The sequence below is a fragment of the Pseudorasbora parva genome, chromosome 14 (genome assembly GCF_024679245.1).
Source record: "Pseudorasbora parva isolate DD20220531a chromosome 14, ASM2467924v1, whole genome shotgun sequence".
NCBI classification, from domain to species: domain Eukaryota; kingdom Metazoa; phylum Chordata; class Actinopteri; order Cypriniformes; family Gobionidae; genus Pseudorasbora; species Pseudorasbora parva.
In genome coordinates, this window is record NC_090185.1 from 31,567,670 (window position 1) to 31,583,041 (window position 15,372).

General features: G+C 38.2%; 2 protein-coding genes across 3 annotated transcripts in view; one reads left to right on the plus strand and one right to left on the minus strand.

The window, feature by feature from the left end:
* LOC137039780 (uncharacterized) overlaps positions 1–3,013 on the plus strand; it is a 7,644-nt gene extending 4,631 nt beyond the window's left edge. The window contains exon 5 of the mRNA XM_067415055.1: positions 2,897–3,013. Within this exon, the coding sequence (XP_067271156.1) occupies positions 2,897–3,013 (117 nt within the window). The remainder of the gene's footprint in view (positions 1–2,896) is intronic.
* Positions 3,014–6,548: 3,535 nt separating this feature from the next.
* On the minus strand, positions 6,549–15,194 carry LOC137040546 (CD276 antigen-like). Of its 2 annotated transcripts, none has more exons than XM_067416261.1 (6): positions 15,102–15,194; positions 10,892–11,034; positions 7,958–8,004; positions 7,527–7,859; positions 7,291–7,407; positions 6,549–7,194 (listed from the first exon to the last, which is right to left on the minus strand). In XM_067416261.1, coding segments are annotated over exons 2-6 (528 nt in total). In that variant the 5' UTR covers positions 10,921–11,034; positions 15,102–15,194; the 3' UTR covers positions 6,549–7,192. The 2 variants fall into 2 exon arrangements, with proteins under 2 accessions (XP_067272362.1, XP_067272361.1); XM_067416260.1 differs by having other exon boundaries at positions 10,892–11,049; positions 15,102–15,123.
* Between the last annotated feature and the right edge of the window lie 178 nt (positions 15,195–15,372).

The following is a 15,372-nucleotide window of genomic DNA, read 5'->3' on the forward strand; positions in this document are numbered from 1 at the left end:
GGTATTGTTCTGTGAACTCTTCACTCCTGTTTATTACTGTTTATTGGTGTTGTTGTTTTGTATTGTGTTAGTTTTATTTACTTTTTAAAATTCATCTCTTGTTCTAATTTGTTTTAAATAATTTCTTTTAGTGGTGACTTGTGACATTTCTGCAAATTTATGTTTAATAATTTGCAAAAGCAATTAAGATCAATAAAGTAATTTTTCCAATTAAAATTTTTAAAAAATCATACGCCAATTTATGGCATAGTTAAGTAATTGTACAGTAAATACGTAACAAAAAAAGCAACAACAAAAAATGAAATATCCACAAAATCACAGCATAAATGCATGCAGTTGAAAACTAAGTAAATAAAAAAAAATTATATATAATGCAATCGCTCTGTAAAAGTTAGATATAGATAGTTCACCCACATTTTATATTCTGTCATAATTTACTCACCCTGAGGTTGCTGCACACAATAGAAGATATTTTGAAGAATGTCGGTAACCAAATCTGTTTTTGGACTGATTGGAAGAAATATACTGTGACCGATCTTCATTCTTCAAAATATCTTCTTTTGTGTTCAGCAGAAGAAAGAAACTCATACAGATTTGGAACAACCATTCTTTTTATTGTATTTAAGTTTAGTTAGCAAAATAAAGGAAACGAATGATGGACTTTGTCTCTAAATCTACTTATTAATGTGATTATTATGTCACATGAGGTGTGAAATAATATAATTTGCTTTGTAAATGTTATATAATGAATTCATATTATGTTTTAGCAAAACAATATTTTGAAGACACATAAAACAAATTATATAGGTTGATGACAAAAAAATGTTCTGGTTCTTTAAAACAATAATATTACAAATATACGAAATAGATTACAGCAGACATTGGGACAGCGCCATCTACCTTCAGGAATAAAAAGAGTTTATTGTGCATATCAGTGATTATATTGTGTAGCATTTTATACACTCTAAAAAATGCTGGGTTAAAAACAACCCAAGTTGGGTTGAAAATGCACCGACCCAACAATTGGGTTGTTTTAACCCAATGGTTGAGTTGTTCTTACCCAGCAATTGGGTTGTCTTAAGCAACATTTAACCCAACCACTGGGTTAAAACAACTCAACCACTGGGTTAAAACAACTCAACCATTGGGTTAAAACAACTCAATTGTTGGGTCGGTGCATTTTCAACCCAACTTGGGTTGTTTTTAACCCAGCATTTTTTAGAGTGTATAAACATGCTGTTGGCGCCGTATGTTGCATGTAATATGTCACATTAATGAGTATTGTTCCCACGTCAAGTCACCTATAGTTGTTATGTTTTTAATGTGTTTCATTCTAAGGGAAGGTTTCAGCTTTGATCTGGTATGGTGACTCCTGTCCTTTTACAGAGCCTTTCCCCTCAATAATGCCATACACAAGGGTGTCGTTGTGTATTCATTGTATTTCTATGTCTAGAAGGATTTCTAAAGGATCATGTGGCACTGAAAACTGGTGTTATGATGCTGAAAGTCAGCTATGATATTGTCACAAAATATAAGTTGAAACAGTTCTTTTAAATTGTAATAACATTCAACAATATTACAGTTTTTTACTATATATTTGTTCAAATAAATTCAGTTCAAGAGAGACATTTAAACAAATCTTAATTACGCCAACATTTCGACCAATTGGCACAGAACAGAAGAATGCAGACAAATGTAAAAGAGACGAAAAGAATGTAAACAGGGGAGTAACTGGAGTGAAGATGCTAAAGTGATACTGGCTGTGAAGCGACGGCTCTTATCTTTTGCCGGTAGAGTGGATAGAAGACTGGAGGACAGGATGAGAAGGCTAAATACCTCTGAAGTGAGATCTCTAGATTATACAATTCAACTGTTAAAGGGTTAGTTCACCCAAAAAGGAAAATTAGCCCCTTTATTCATCCTCAAGACATCCTAGAATATGACCTCTTCTTTCAGAAAAATAAAATCAGAGTTAAATTTAAAAAGTCCTGGCTAATCCAAGCTTTATAATGGCAGTGACTGTTTCTCTGTTTTTGAAGTCCATAAAGTGCATCCATCGATCATATAACTGCTCCACACGGCTCTGGGGGTTAATAAAGGCCTTTTGAAGCAAATCAATGCATTTTTGTAAGAGAAATATCCATATTTAAAACTTTTAAAGTAAATTATCTAGCTTCCGGTAGATCGCCTTCTGTATTTAACTTACGGGAAAAATGTAGAATTTGAAATGCTTAAAATGATTTTAAACTGCGAGAGGCGCTGCACTTTTTCCGTAAGTTGAATACGGAAGGTGATTCGCGATTTGTCTGAAAGAAGAATGTCATATTTTAGGATGGCTTGAGGGTCAATAAATCATGGGCTAATTTTTTTATTAATTACAATTTTTTCGGTGAACTATCCCAAAATACTAAATATTAAATATAGCAAATGCAACTCAAGTGAATTATACTGCCATACAGTGGTGAAGATTACATTAAATACATAGTTGAACATTAAAGGGTTAGTTCGCCCAAAAATGAAATTTATTTCATTAATGACTCACCCTAATGTCGTTCCTCACTCGTAAGACCTCCGTTCATCTTGAGACACAGTTTAAGATATTTTATTTAAGATAAAGTCTGAGGCCTTTCTGTCCTTTGAATGTAAGTGTATGCCCACTTGCTGTCCACGTCCAGAAGGTAATGAAAACATCATCAAAGTAGTCCATATGTGGCATCAGTTGGTTATCGAGGTGAATTGAGGTGAGCTTAACCACACATTGAAATCTGTACCCTTTCTCTATCGTTTGCAGGACCCATAGCGATATATTTGGTAGAAGCCTCCACTCTGTCAGAAAAACTACTAAGGGAACCAGCCTCTTGATGTTTTTAGGCCGCAAGTGTGACACATTGTCCAGTGGACGCTGAGACACAAGCCCGCTGGATACCGCTGCGCCCCGAAAGCACCAAGGGTGGCTTGGTTGGCAGGACGGTCCCCTGAGGGCAACGGAGTGGAGTGGGCACCGTTGTACTGAGGTGAACACCACACCATTCTACAGGGGGGTGCCCTCGGGGACCTGACGCTGATGGCGTCAGGACCTCTTTTGGCCTGAAGCCTTCTTCGCCTGAAGCACAACCCTCAGGCCTTCACCTTAGAAGGCTTCGGCTGAGAGTACAGACCTTGCCCACCAAATCTCTGAGGTGGAGCACGAGGTGCAACACTCCTCTTTTGCTGCTGCCTATATGAAGAGCTTGACGGCTGGGGCTGCTCACGCCCAGCAGCCCAAGAAGGGTTGGAAGCGGCATGGAAGATACTTTTTAAAAGCTTCCACTTGCTTCCTACTCTAATGAAATCTGTCGACGACCGTATTTATAGCGTCACCGAACAGACCAGGGGAATCAGTAGGAGCATCGAGGAGAAAAGCCCTATCTTTGTCTTTGATATCAGAAAGGTTTAACCACAGATGTCTCTCGGTCGCTACCAAGGCTGCCCTATAGCTCTAGCAGTCTCCTTGGTGGCTCTCAGAGATAAATCTGTGGCTTAATGCAGTTCGCAAACTGCGTCAGGGCTGATCCCCTCACTGCCATCCAAATCTCTCAGAAGTTCAGCCTGGTTTGCTTGTAAAATGCTCATGGTATGCAAACAAGCATCAGCCTGCCTTTCTGCCGTATACGCTTTCCCCACCAGCCCTGATGTAGTTTTTAATGGCTTAGTGGGGAGCATGGGGGCCTTCAGGGATGATTCTGATGCAGGGGACAGATAGCTCAGAACTCAGAGTGTTGAGATGACTGCTCTCATCCAGGGCGGAAGAAGCCGCATTGCGGGCTTCCGACATTGGGATTTGAGCGACAGATCTCGCGGCTGAAGATGTCTTACAGGTGAGGAACAGCATTAGGGCGAGTCATTAATGACATTAATTCCATTTTTTGGGTGAAGCAACCCTTTAAACCCCCCAAAGCTGAGAAAGACATTTGAAGTCTTTCAGAAAATCTTGATTGTGCTGGATGCTTTATTTGCAAAAGTACTAATGTAAGTCTGCTAGTATCTGCTATTATTATTATTATTATTATTATTATTATTATTATTATTATTATTTTTGACACTTACTTTTTGTATTTGCTCATTGGCCTTATTTTCTGTGAGGAATATATATCAGAACACATTTTCAATGACCACACACTGTACACCCCCCCTACACATTTATATTACACACAGGATGTTCGGGTCCACTGGACCCGGGGCTAATAAAGATGTGGGAATTGTAGGTCCTGTGTACATTTACTCTGTCCTCCTCCTGTCAGGGCCTGCTGTTAGTCTGTGTGTGTTCATGTATATGGTTATGAGGACTGTAACAACAATGACTATGAGTTTAATATCTCAGGGAATAATTAACTCAAAAGGGATTTAATATTCAATATTCATGAATTTATGAATATAATTTGCCAGTTGTTCATTACGTATTAAGATTTTCCGATAGGGAAAAATGTTTAATTAAATACAAGTAACCCTTTTACGGACTTGCTTGAAATTATCCTACTAAGTTTGTCCACCAAATTAGTTATAGACTTTTCAAATCAATTCTCAATAAGGGATTACTGCTTTACGAGCGCATAAGAAACATTAACTTTACTGATCAGGACAAGTTCAATATTTCAAATGGTCATACAGTTTACTTTACTAAAATAGTAGCATGAGCAGTTAGGTAACGTTAGATCGCAAGTTTCATTGACTTTGTGTATGTGGGAGAACAACAAACCCAACTCATTAAATGTCTTTTGGAGGTTTAATAAACACAGACTAAAAATAACACTACGATTCACACAGAAAGTACACACTAAATATGCATCAAGAAAGTAGACATGTAGATATTAACGAAAGAATACATAAAAGAGAATAATGAATAGACTGAAATTAGAGGGAGATAAAAGAGAGAGAGAGCAAGAGAGAGAGATGGTACAAAGCATTAGAGGTAAGAAGCAGCTTTTCTTCAGTTCATCAAATACGACCTTCACAGAGTTAACTTGTCCCAACGGGAAAATAACACACCCTCTTTACAGCAGTTTGAATTTATAAGAATAAGAATACTTGCATTCTTTTTGGTTTCGTTTTGGCTTCTCGCTTATGTGCGTGTATTTCTGCGTATCCGGTGGTTCTCTCCGAGGTCGGGAGGGGAGCAGCTTTTCTCTAGCGGCGCTTCGTGTCCTCCTCCTGAAGAAGGCCCGTGGGCTAGTAAGTTGATGGAACTAGGAGCAAAGGGGTTGTTGACGACCGGATTGTAGAAGAGAAGATTTCGGAAGAGCGGAGATTTCCAGAAAAGGAGTTTTTTTGAAGAGGAGTTTTCAGAAGAGAAGAGAGATTTTTCAGAAGAGCAGTTTTTCAGAAGAGCTGAGGCCTGCTGGCACCATAGTGTGGTGGGCCTCGGTTTCTGGTCCCACACAGCACATGGCTCTGCGTCTGGAGACCCCCCCCCCCCTGCTTGGAGGGACCTGTTGGTTCAGCCAGCGAGAGAAGAGAAGAAGAAGCGATTGTGGTCTCCACTGGTCTTTTAAGACACTTAATCCACGCCCCCTTCTGGGTAGTCTACCCAATCCAGAGGGTGAATTCTGAGCGGGAAAAGTTCTCTTTGTCTTGGTTTACGACCTACTTTGCATGTTTCTGAGGTGTCGTAAAGGGGTGTTGATTTTGTATGGTTTTACTCCCAAGTTTGCTAAACATATTAATGATACATTTCATAATCCCATTTGGTGCATCGTTGAGTAAGTCAAAGAAATAGGAATATTTAGATATCAAACACCTTATGGCTGGGAGGTATTAAAGCAGAGATACATTCTTATACAGAAATACAAGCATTTAAAATAAACTTACATTGTTTCTACCCCATGATTGAGTAGGCATGAGTCAAGGAGCATGCATATATGAGGTTACCTGAACTAGTAAATTATTAAGACAAAGACAAAAAGATGCAAAATACCATACAGAAGAAACATTTTACAAGACAGTTATGTGTTTACATATAATGTCCTGGGGTGCATGTTCATTTATAGATGGTTTGTCTATAATTTGAGGCAAAAGCGTGTGTCTTACAATCTCGTGTCTTAAAGTCTATGTGTCTAAGACACTTTTCTGTGGCCAAATTTTTTTGGGCCATAAAACATCTTATCAGATGGTTTCCAGGGTAACGAAGAATCTTTCTCTGTTGTGTTGGGGTAAGGTCTGATACTAAGCACAAAGCATTCAAATCATATTTGTTAAATGTAACTGGCGATTGTGTGTTTGATTCGCCTGAGTCGCTACAGGACACAAATGTGTATAATGACATGGGTATTACAACGTAAACATGGTTTATGACGACATCTGTGTCCTCATACTAAAACATACTAAATGGTGTTTTTTGAAATTCAAAAAATGCCAAATGTTTTCTGTGATGGGTAGGTTTATGGGTAGGGTTAGTGTAGGGGGATAGATTACACAGTCTGTACATTAGAAAAACCAGTATGCCTATGGAGAGGAACCATACATCACATATCCAAGTGTGTGTGTGTGTGTGTGTGGGGGGGGGGGGGGTTGCATGCGTGTGTGTGTTATGGTTGTGTGTGTGTGTGTGTGTGTGTGTGTGTGTGTGTGTGTGTATGAGTGTGTGTGTGTTACTCAATAGCTACCCCAATCTTCTGCCAGCCAAGAGATGCATAGATAATCATAACATAATACTGTGAAATGGAGACATTCCCTTATATCTGTGTTGTGAATATGACCCTTAATTCAGTTTTCTTTCCTTTTTTCTCCCTTATTTTTTTGTACTACATCTCGCATAATTCCAAGCAAACTATCAAATCTAGTGCTCTACACTGCCCACACACCCCATGTCAAGGTCTATAGGTAGACCTCACTTCCTTCCTTAGTCTCTTTTGCATACAGGGACGTTTGAATGGACACCTATGTCCTGGGGAAGTTTGTTTTTCCTATTGTAGTATTTGTTTGAATGATGAGGATTAGATGTTTAATCATGGTTGAGAAACATTGGATTGAGTAGATATTGATAATGTTATTGAACTTTGAAAATGGGGTTATGGTATAACCAATATAATTTCCCCAATACTATAACACAAGCACAACTCCTCACTCCGAATAATATCTACAGATGCAGTCCTGCGGTTTCCAACGTTGAGTCGTGAGAACTGGGAAGTCAGCGATGGATAGAAACCCTGTGAAGGTGTTCTGTAAAACAGTTACAAAATTTGATTAGAGGCTCTCATGTACTTACAATATGAAGTACATGTTGATCTTGCTGTTAGCATTGCTAAAGTCACTTACAGCCAAAGTAAAATATAATGCCAATACACAGACTGGAAATGATCGTTACAATAATCTCTGGTTTTTGGTTTGATCCTTCATTGACATTCGTTGTATTTTGTATTCTTTTTTGTCTCTCTGAAAGACAAAACAATTACAAGAGTTGAGGGGTAACATGTATCATTTTATGTTTTTATGGTAGAATGTAGGTTGAAATAGGGTGTGAACATTTGTGTCAGTCATTTGGTTTTACTCACCGTTAACTAAAAGGGTAATACTCTGGGTTGTTATCCGGACTGTTTCCGCTGAGATATAGCACTTGTATTTTCCTGTATCAGTGTTTTGCAGATTGTTGAGTTTGAGTGAGAAGTTTCCTTTCAGATACTCTTCAGGGAATATTTCAGTTCTGTTCTTGTATGCTGAATTCTGTTCTTCTCCAGAGCCTTTACCTTTATTAATGTTATATACACTCGTGCTATTGTATCTCCAACGCACAGTGATGTCTTGAATTGAAAACTGATGTTCTTTATAAGAACAAGGTAAAACAACAGAGTCTCCGATAAAACCCTCAACAGTCTTCTGCAGAGACACTGAAAACAGAGAGAGGTTAAAAGACAAACAAATATGTTTTAGCAGACAAGAAAGGTAGAACTTTGCTTCTCAAATAATTGTACATTTTAGCACTCACCTTCATTTATGAAAAGAAACGCATGCAGGAAACAAAATAACCCCCATCTGTAAACACAGAAACAAAAGTCCCATTAGCAACATGCAATCCTCAGACCAAACTGAGCTGATGTGTTTTCATCAATCCAAGTTGACGATGTTAAATGTAGTTGTGAACGAGAATGTTCTCAGAACTAGCTAATGTTCTGGTAAGGTTCACTCAAGGAATAAACTCATCCAGTACGAAAAAAGTGTAGCTGGTGCAACGATGACGTTGGACGTAGCGTTAGCATTTTGAACTGCTTAAAGGGTTAGTTCACCCAAAAAGGAAATTGATGTCATTAACGACTCACCCTAATGTCGTAAGACACCTGTAAGACCTCCGTTCATCTTCAGACAGTTTAAGATATTTTAGATTTAATCTGAGAGCGTATGTGTTGTAAGGAAGAAACAGGATCCAAAAATGCTCAGAAAGAAGTTTATTAGGAAGTGCTGCAACGTTTATCGTTAACTTAGAAAGCAAGTAGTAGCGGGACAGAGTCCCTAGTAACTGGAACCAAGGCAGAGCAGATTTATAACAAAGATTAAGCAGCACAGTCTCTAGACGGATCCCTTGCAAACGGGACGGTCTCTCTCTCTCTCTCTCTCGTGGGTGGGAAGGAGACGGGGAAGGTAGTCGGGAGTCCGGGAGACCAGCGAGCGGGACTAACCCCCTCTTATCCGCGCACCTGGCGGCTGCAAAGTGCCGAGCACCGCTCTGGGCGATCGTCTACAGCGGGGCTGGACACCGAGTGGTAGAGAGGTTATAAAGCAGCGAGATGTTAGGGCTGACCTGTAGTGATGGGACATCTGAAGCGAGGCTCCGGAGCTTGTGTCGAGCAAAAAGGGGCGTTCCAGATGAAGCCCCGATTCGAGGCTTGTATCGTTTACGTGAAAATCACGTGACGATGACAAACGAGGCCTCGTTTTCTGTTGAATACGTCATTGCTTCATTCTGAGTATCGCTTTCGGACAAAAGTGGTTCGAAACCTCGCGGCTCTTGTGGGGTTTGCAGTAGGCATTTGCATTGGTGTATGTAGTAGCGAACCTGTTGCAGTTTGCTGTTCCACAATTCCAGTCCCATAAGCACTGCACTCACAATAATGTATTTACAATCATTCACTGTCATCACTAACCCAAAGAACTACTGAATAGTAGAACACAAAGTTGTGTGTTTGTGTGAGTTGTGTGTACATAGGTTAATACAAGCAGAGTAAAATACTTTATTAATACACAGGCAATAGAAAAAGGGTGTGCCCACACTATGATAATTTGGTTGCTCAGGATGAATAGATTTGTGTGCGATGCATTGCTTTGCACAGCAGGTGTCACTAGGGAGCACACTGTTTCATGAGGCTTCAGGTAAATGAACCTTTTGGTGAACGGGCTGGAAAGCCTCAGTGGTTCAGGAAGCCTCATTTGGCCATCACTACTGACCTGATCCAGATAGAGGACATACAACAGGAGGGTAATAGATCGTCACCATCAGCTTACTCAGCGAATAATCCGGCAACTGACGAGAAGAAAGGGAGGGTTAAATAGCCAGCGGCAGGGAGAGAGAGACAGGTGCTACAGATCAGCGGAACCCCGCTAATGGGGAACAGCTGAGGAGGGAAACGAGCAGAGAGGAGGAGAAACCAGCAGGGGTAGCGAGCAGTATGCAAGTGTATGCACACTTTACTGTCCATGTCCAGAAAGAGAATAAAAACATCATCAAAGTAGTCCATATGTGACATCAGTTAATTAGAATCTCTTGAAGCATCAAAAATACATTTTGGTCCAAAAATATTAAAAACTACAACTTTATTCAGCATTGTCTCGGATCTGCGTGTCAAACTGCTGAAATCACGTGACATTGCCGATCCGAATCATGAACCAATCCGCTGATTCATAACCGTTTGAATCTTTATCATAATATAATATTATGATAATAATATAATATAATATAATATTTATCATAATATAATCATAACCGTTTGAAACACCCCCCCCCCCCCCTTCTGAAGATGAACGGAGGTCTTATGAGTGTGGAACAACATTAGGGTGTCATTAATGACATCAATTTCATTTTTGGGTGAACTAACCCTTTAATATGGTGGTCTGACTTTTTTTCCATCTTCCTCCACTGTGGCTAGAGTGTTGCAGACAGAACATACACCTATCATGCATAACATTATGACCATCTTCCTAATATTGTGTTGGTCCCACTTTTGCTGCCAAAAGAGCCCTGACCTGTCGAGACATGGACTCCACTAGACCCCTGAAGGTGTGCTGTGGTATCTGGCACCAAGATGTTAGCAGTAGATCCTTTAAGTCCTATAAGTTGCAAGGTGGGCTCGTTGTGCTCCTCAAACCATTCCTGAAATATTTTTGCTCTGTGTCAGGGCACATTATCCTATGCATCAATGAGTCTTGGCAGCCCATGACCCTGTGACCGGTTCTCCACTGTTCCTTCCTTGGAGCACTTTCGATAGATACTGACCACTGCAGACCGGGAACACCCCACAAGAGCTGCAGTTTTGGAGATGCTCCGTCCCAGTCGTCTAGCCATCACAATTTGGACCTTGGCAAACTTGCTCAAATCCTTAAGCTTGCCCATTTTTCCTGCTTCTAACTCATCAACTTTGAGGAAAAAATGTTCACTTGCTGCCTAATATATCCCACCCACTAACAGGTGCCGTGATGAAGAGATTATCAGTGTTATTCACGTCACCGGTCATAATGTTATATATATCTGCAATGCACTTATGTTCTTTCACTGAGTTCTCAACATCTTTACACAGGTAATGTAAATTCTTAGTAAAAAGTAAAACAAGCATGTTTTGGCCAAAATGTTATAATTGGCATTTATATTTACATTCATATTTATATGTTGTAAAGCATAGATTATTTGGTATGTAGAAACAAAATATGTTACCTCTTGACGATTGTTTGGCACAGTTCCATGCTGGAATAAATGATTTTCCGTTTGTAACACAGGGAGCAGCTTTGATTTTTAGAAATATCTTCAACCTCTAAAACCAGATGCAATGGCAGGTTTGGAAACGGTTATCTTCAGTTCTGTGAAAATAAATACTGACAAAATAAAAATATCTCACTCATTACTCATGCTTTCTGAACAATGAAGCAACTCACAGCGACAAAGATGTAGATGTAAAAGTAAGCTTAAAAACATAATTTGTGTACCACATGAAGCAGGGGAACAACTCACTTTGTGATGAAGCCTATATAAATTCAAGATATCAGGACAAAGATGCTCCTGTAATTTATATCATAAGCAATATCACACGAGTAACGGACACAACGTCACATGAGTGATGATTTTGTTCCGAATAGCAAGAGTACAAATGTGATATTTCTGACATTTCTTCCAAATACATTTTTGTCATTTAGAGCATTTATTTGCAGTAATGTACAACTGGTCAAAATAAAAATAAAGATGCCATGTTTTCAGGCCTCATGTAATGCAAATAAAACAACTCTATGTTCATTTAACAACACAATACTAATGGTTTAAAGTAGAAAGAGTTCTGTATTTGGTGGAATAACCTTGATTTTCAATCACAGATTTTATGTGTTTTGGCATGTTCTCTAAATTATTTATTTTTTGGGCGGTGAAATGTGGTGGGAAAAATCTCAATCAATCAATCAAATCAATTTGTAATTGGAGACAGGATTATTCCAGCAAATATAACTCCTTCTGAAATATTAGTAATATATATATATATATACTGTAAACAACATTCTGTTAATTTTTTCAGACAATTGGTTTTACAGATTTAACTTATTTTACATTAAACAGAATTAATTACATATTAATGTTTTATAAATATATACTACACTGACAACCAACAAAATCAAGTGGTGGTGGTGAGAAAGTCACATGATGAATCAAATATCATCATCAAGCTTAGAAGTTAAATATTTATATTTATAAGCTGCACAGTGTCATTCACACAAGCACTAACATGACACTGAAGTAATGTAATAAACATTTAACAATATTAGCTGTAACTAAAAACTTATAAATTATTAGAAAAAAACAAAATAAAAATAAACATTATTTCAACAAAAATAAATTGAATACAGGTAAATTATACAGTGACTTATTCTTTTGACTTTCACTTTCACATTCAATTTAAGGTTAGATCTTTTACAATTATTAACTGTATGGAAACTGAAATTTAGCAGTGGTCTCTTAATTTTGAGTGACCAATCACGCTTCTCTGTCTGGCAATCCGATGGACGAGTCTGGGTTTGGTGGTTGCCAAGAGAACGGTACTTGCCTTACTGCATTGTGCCAAGTGTAAAGTTAGGTGGAATGGGGGTTATGGTGTGGGGGTTGTTTTTTAGGGGTTAGGCATGGCCCTTTAGTTCCAGTAAAAGGAATGCTTCAGCATACCAAGACATTTTGGACAATTTCATGCTCCCAACTTTGTGGGAACAGTTTGGAGATGGCATCGCTGGGTTCCCATTTAAATAGCAAATTTAATTTAAACAGTATGCGAACAAACCTACTTTCCATCCTCTCTCGTTCTGTTCAAAAGAACAAAATCATCACTTACCAGAAAATTCTAGCAAAGACTTTAATATTAATGAGACATTAACAGACAAAACATGGTAAAAACATGTCTAATTTCTAGGAATGACAGCACAGCAGCATCACAGGCAGCAACATAGTGTCTGCCCAGATCCGGCCCACATCTGGCACACATTGAACCACGTGTACGAGATGTTGCCCAGATCTGGGTCGACACTATGTTGCTGTCTGGAGTGTCAAATTAAATGTGTTCATCCATCATTATGAATTTGCATAAGATTTCAAAAGTGTTAAAAAGATGACTCTTCACCAATTTAAGTTTGTATTCGACCAAATTTTAGGAGTTTATTCTGTAAATATGTTTCAATCACAGTTTATGTGCATTTATTTTTGTCGAATAATAGGCTAAATGATCTGAACGAGTTTCATTTTCTCATCTGGGCAGGGCTTGTTTTTTTTTTTAAATCAAAAAAGTTATATTTTTGGCCAAATTTTAGGGCACTTTCACATCAAAATTTAAATAATAAGGCTGAAGGGCGCAGCTCAAACAAACCTTTCAGCTGTGCTGCCATGCTAGCCTGGTCTTGTACATTTCATTTGTACATAAAGTCTGGCCACTCTCCATTGACAAGGGTATATTTCCGCGAAGGCGGGCACTCTGTTGAGGTTTAAAACTATTGGATCTGCCCTGAGCCACTCTGGATCTGCCATAACCAATCGCTAACGTTTGGTCGTGACGTATGTCATGCGCCCTTTGCCTGTTTCACACCATAGACTGTAAAACAATCCGTCAAAATAAATGTGCAGGCCACCTCAGTGATAAAACGTAAAAATCGGGCATTCGGATTGTGATTTATTCATGCCACGGTGGACGGGAGAGTTTTGTGATCGGGAACGCGCTGCTCACGTGGTCCGTAACATGATTGTATGCTGTAAATAAAATGTCATATGCTTGGTATCATAATAAATGCTGCTATAAACAATGGCCCAATTCAAATGTTTACGTGCTTTTATTTTCATTTGTTTGAGCGATGATGAAATATATTGCTCTTGTAAATACTATACTAATAGCATTTTAAAGAAATACAAGTTTAGAAATCCATCCAAATAACAGCAAAGCAACCATATGGTGTTCTGCAGTGATCAAAAATGATTATAAACAGTGAATTTTAAAGTGATTGTACTGGACATGTGAATGTCTTTTAGTTATTCCACAAGTTTTGACGCGTATCTTAAAAACTTATTTGTTGAGATCCTATACTTGTAAGCCAATGTATGCTATATTGATTACTTTACGGTCAAAAATTTTGCGTGTAAAAAATTATTGCGTGTAAAAAATTAATTTTTTATAAAAAATTATAAAAAATTATTGCATGTGCGTCAATATCAGGCTTACATGCTCTACAGAGAAAAAATGACGTTGCTGAACATGCGCAGAACGAACAAATGTAAACCAAATAACTAATTAACAAAAACAATTATTGTACGAAATATACATAGTAAACATCTAAAAATAGAAATTCTGAAATATTGAAATATGGCTCTTACATTTCCGGCCCCTAATTGACAGGCAGGCAGACTGACAATTAAATTTTCAACAAAACAAGAGCAGCCATACTGAAATGTTATTTACATCATGCATTACTTTAGAAACCTTAAGTGTCCATTATCTATATTCTGAAATGTCCATATTCCTTGCAGGGCCTAGAAAACACTCCTTGTTGTTCGATGAGTAATTAACAGTCTATTTCACAGATAAGGCACAACTTATCAACAGGCCTTTCCAAGGTATTGGTCTTAGTTTTAACCAACACCCTCCTTACCAGTCCTTTTTTATCTGGAAACACATTCATGATTCTTCCAAAGACCCATGAATTTCTTGGAGAAGAGTAATCTATTATCAGGACAACATCTCCAACTGCCAGATTTTTCTTTACTTGAGTCCATTTTTGATGCTCCTGGACCAAAGGTAAATATTCACGCACCCACCGCTTCCAGAATAGGTCAGCAAGATACTGAACTTGCTTCCACTTGCGATGTGCATACATGTCTTCTTTCTTGAAAAGTCCAGGAGGTATGCAATCTGATTTCTGACTACCACTGTTATAGAAAGTAGCAGCTTTCGTGATTACTAAAATTACACTTGTTATGAGTAAATGTGTGCGGCCTTCTCTGTAATATCAGAACTGGCTAATTTGAGCGAGCTAATGGCGATCGTTAAGCCCTAATACAACTACTACAATTACAATAATAACAGCTAACAAGGGATAAAACAGCAACTATAAATTTCTCAAAACGTTATTATCAACCATATTTATGTTAAATACTAGTTCTCACGTGCATATTAAAAGTTTTTTTTTTTTCAAACGTTTCTCCGTTTTTACAAAACACGCTTCATGAAGTATAGTCTTAAATCTAAGAGTAAGATGTAGCCTTATAAACAAACATGTGAGGACATATAAAGCATTTGACAACTAAAGAAAAAAAAAGAAGAAAATAGTATATAGGCTATTTTATTTCTATCCATTTTCTCCCTCCTTTTTTCATAGTTCAAACATACAAATATAGAAAAAATTTAACAGCCTACCTTTTTACAATCGTGTCCGTTGAGTGATTTTTAAAAACGAAATAAGCTTTCCCAGAGCCAGTCCTTCCCGCAGTCCAGCTTCAGAGCTCCACCTTGCAGATGACAGCGCTGTATGATTCATAACTGTAACTTGGCTCACTCGGTACACTTGGTAATTAACTTGTACTGCATGTTAACTTTGCATCATACGACACAACGACACAACTATGATAATTATTCATCATTATGGAAGAGTAGCCTAATGAGACTGACCTGAGGAGTCGTATTAAGC

Excerpts from the sequence above, each read along its gene's own strand:
- LOC137040546 (XM_067416261.1), bottom strand. The coding sequence starts at position 10,920 with ATGGAACTGTGCCAAACAATCGTCAAGAG. Across the intron at positions 8,005-10,891 it reads TGCCAAACAATCGTCAAGAG|ATGGGGGTTATTTTGTTTCC; the intron begins GTAACATATTTT and ends CTGTGTTTACAG. Across the intron at positions 7,408-7,526 it reads TATTACCCTTTTAGTTAACG|AGAGACAAAAAAGAATACAA; the intron begins GTGAGTAAAACC and ends TTTGTCTTTCAG.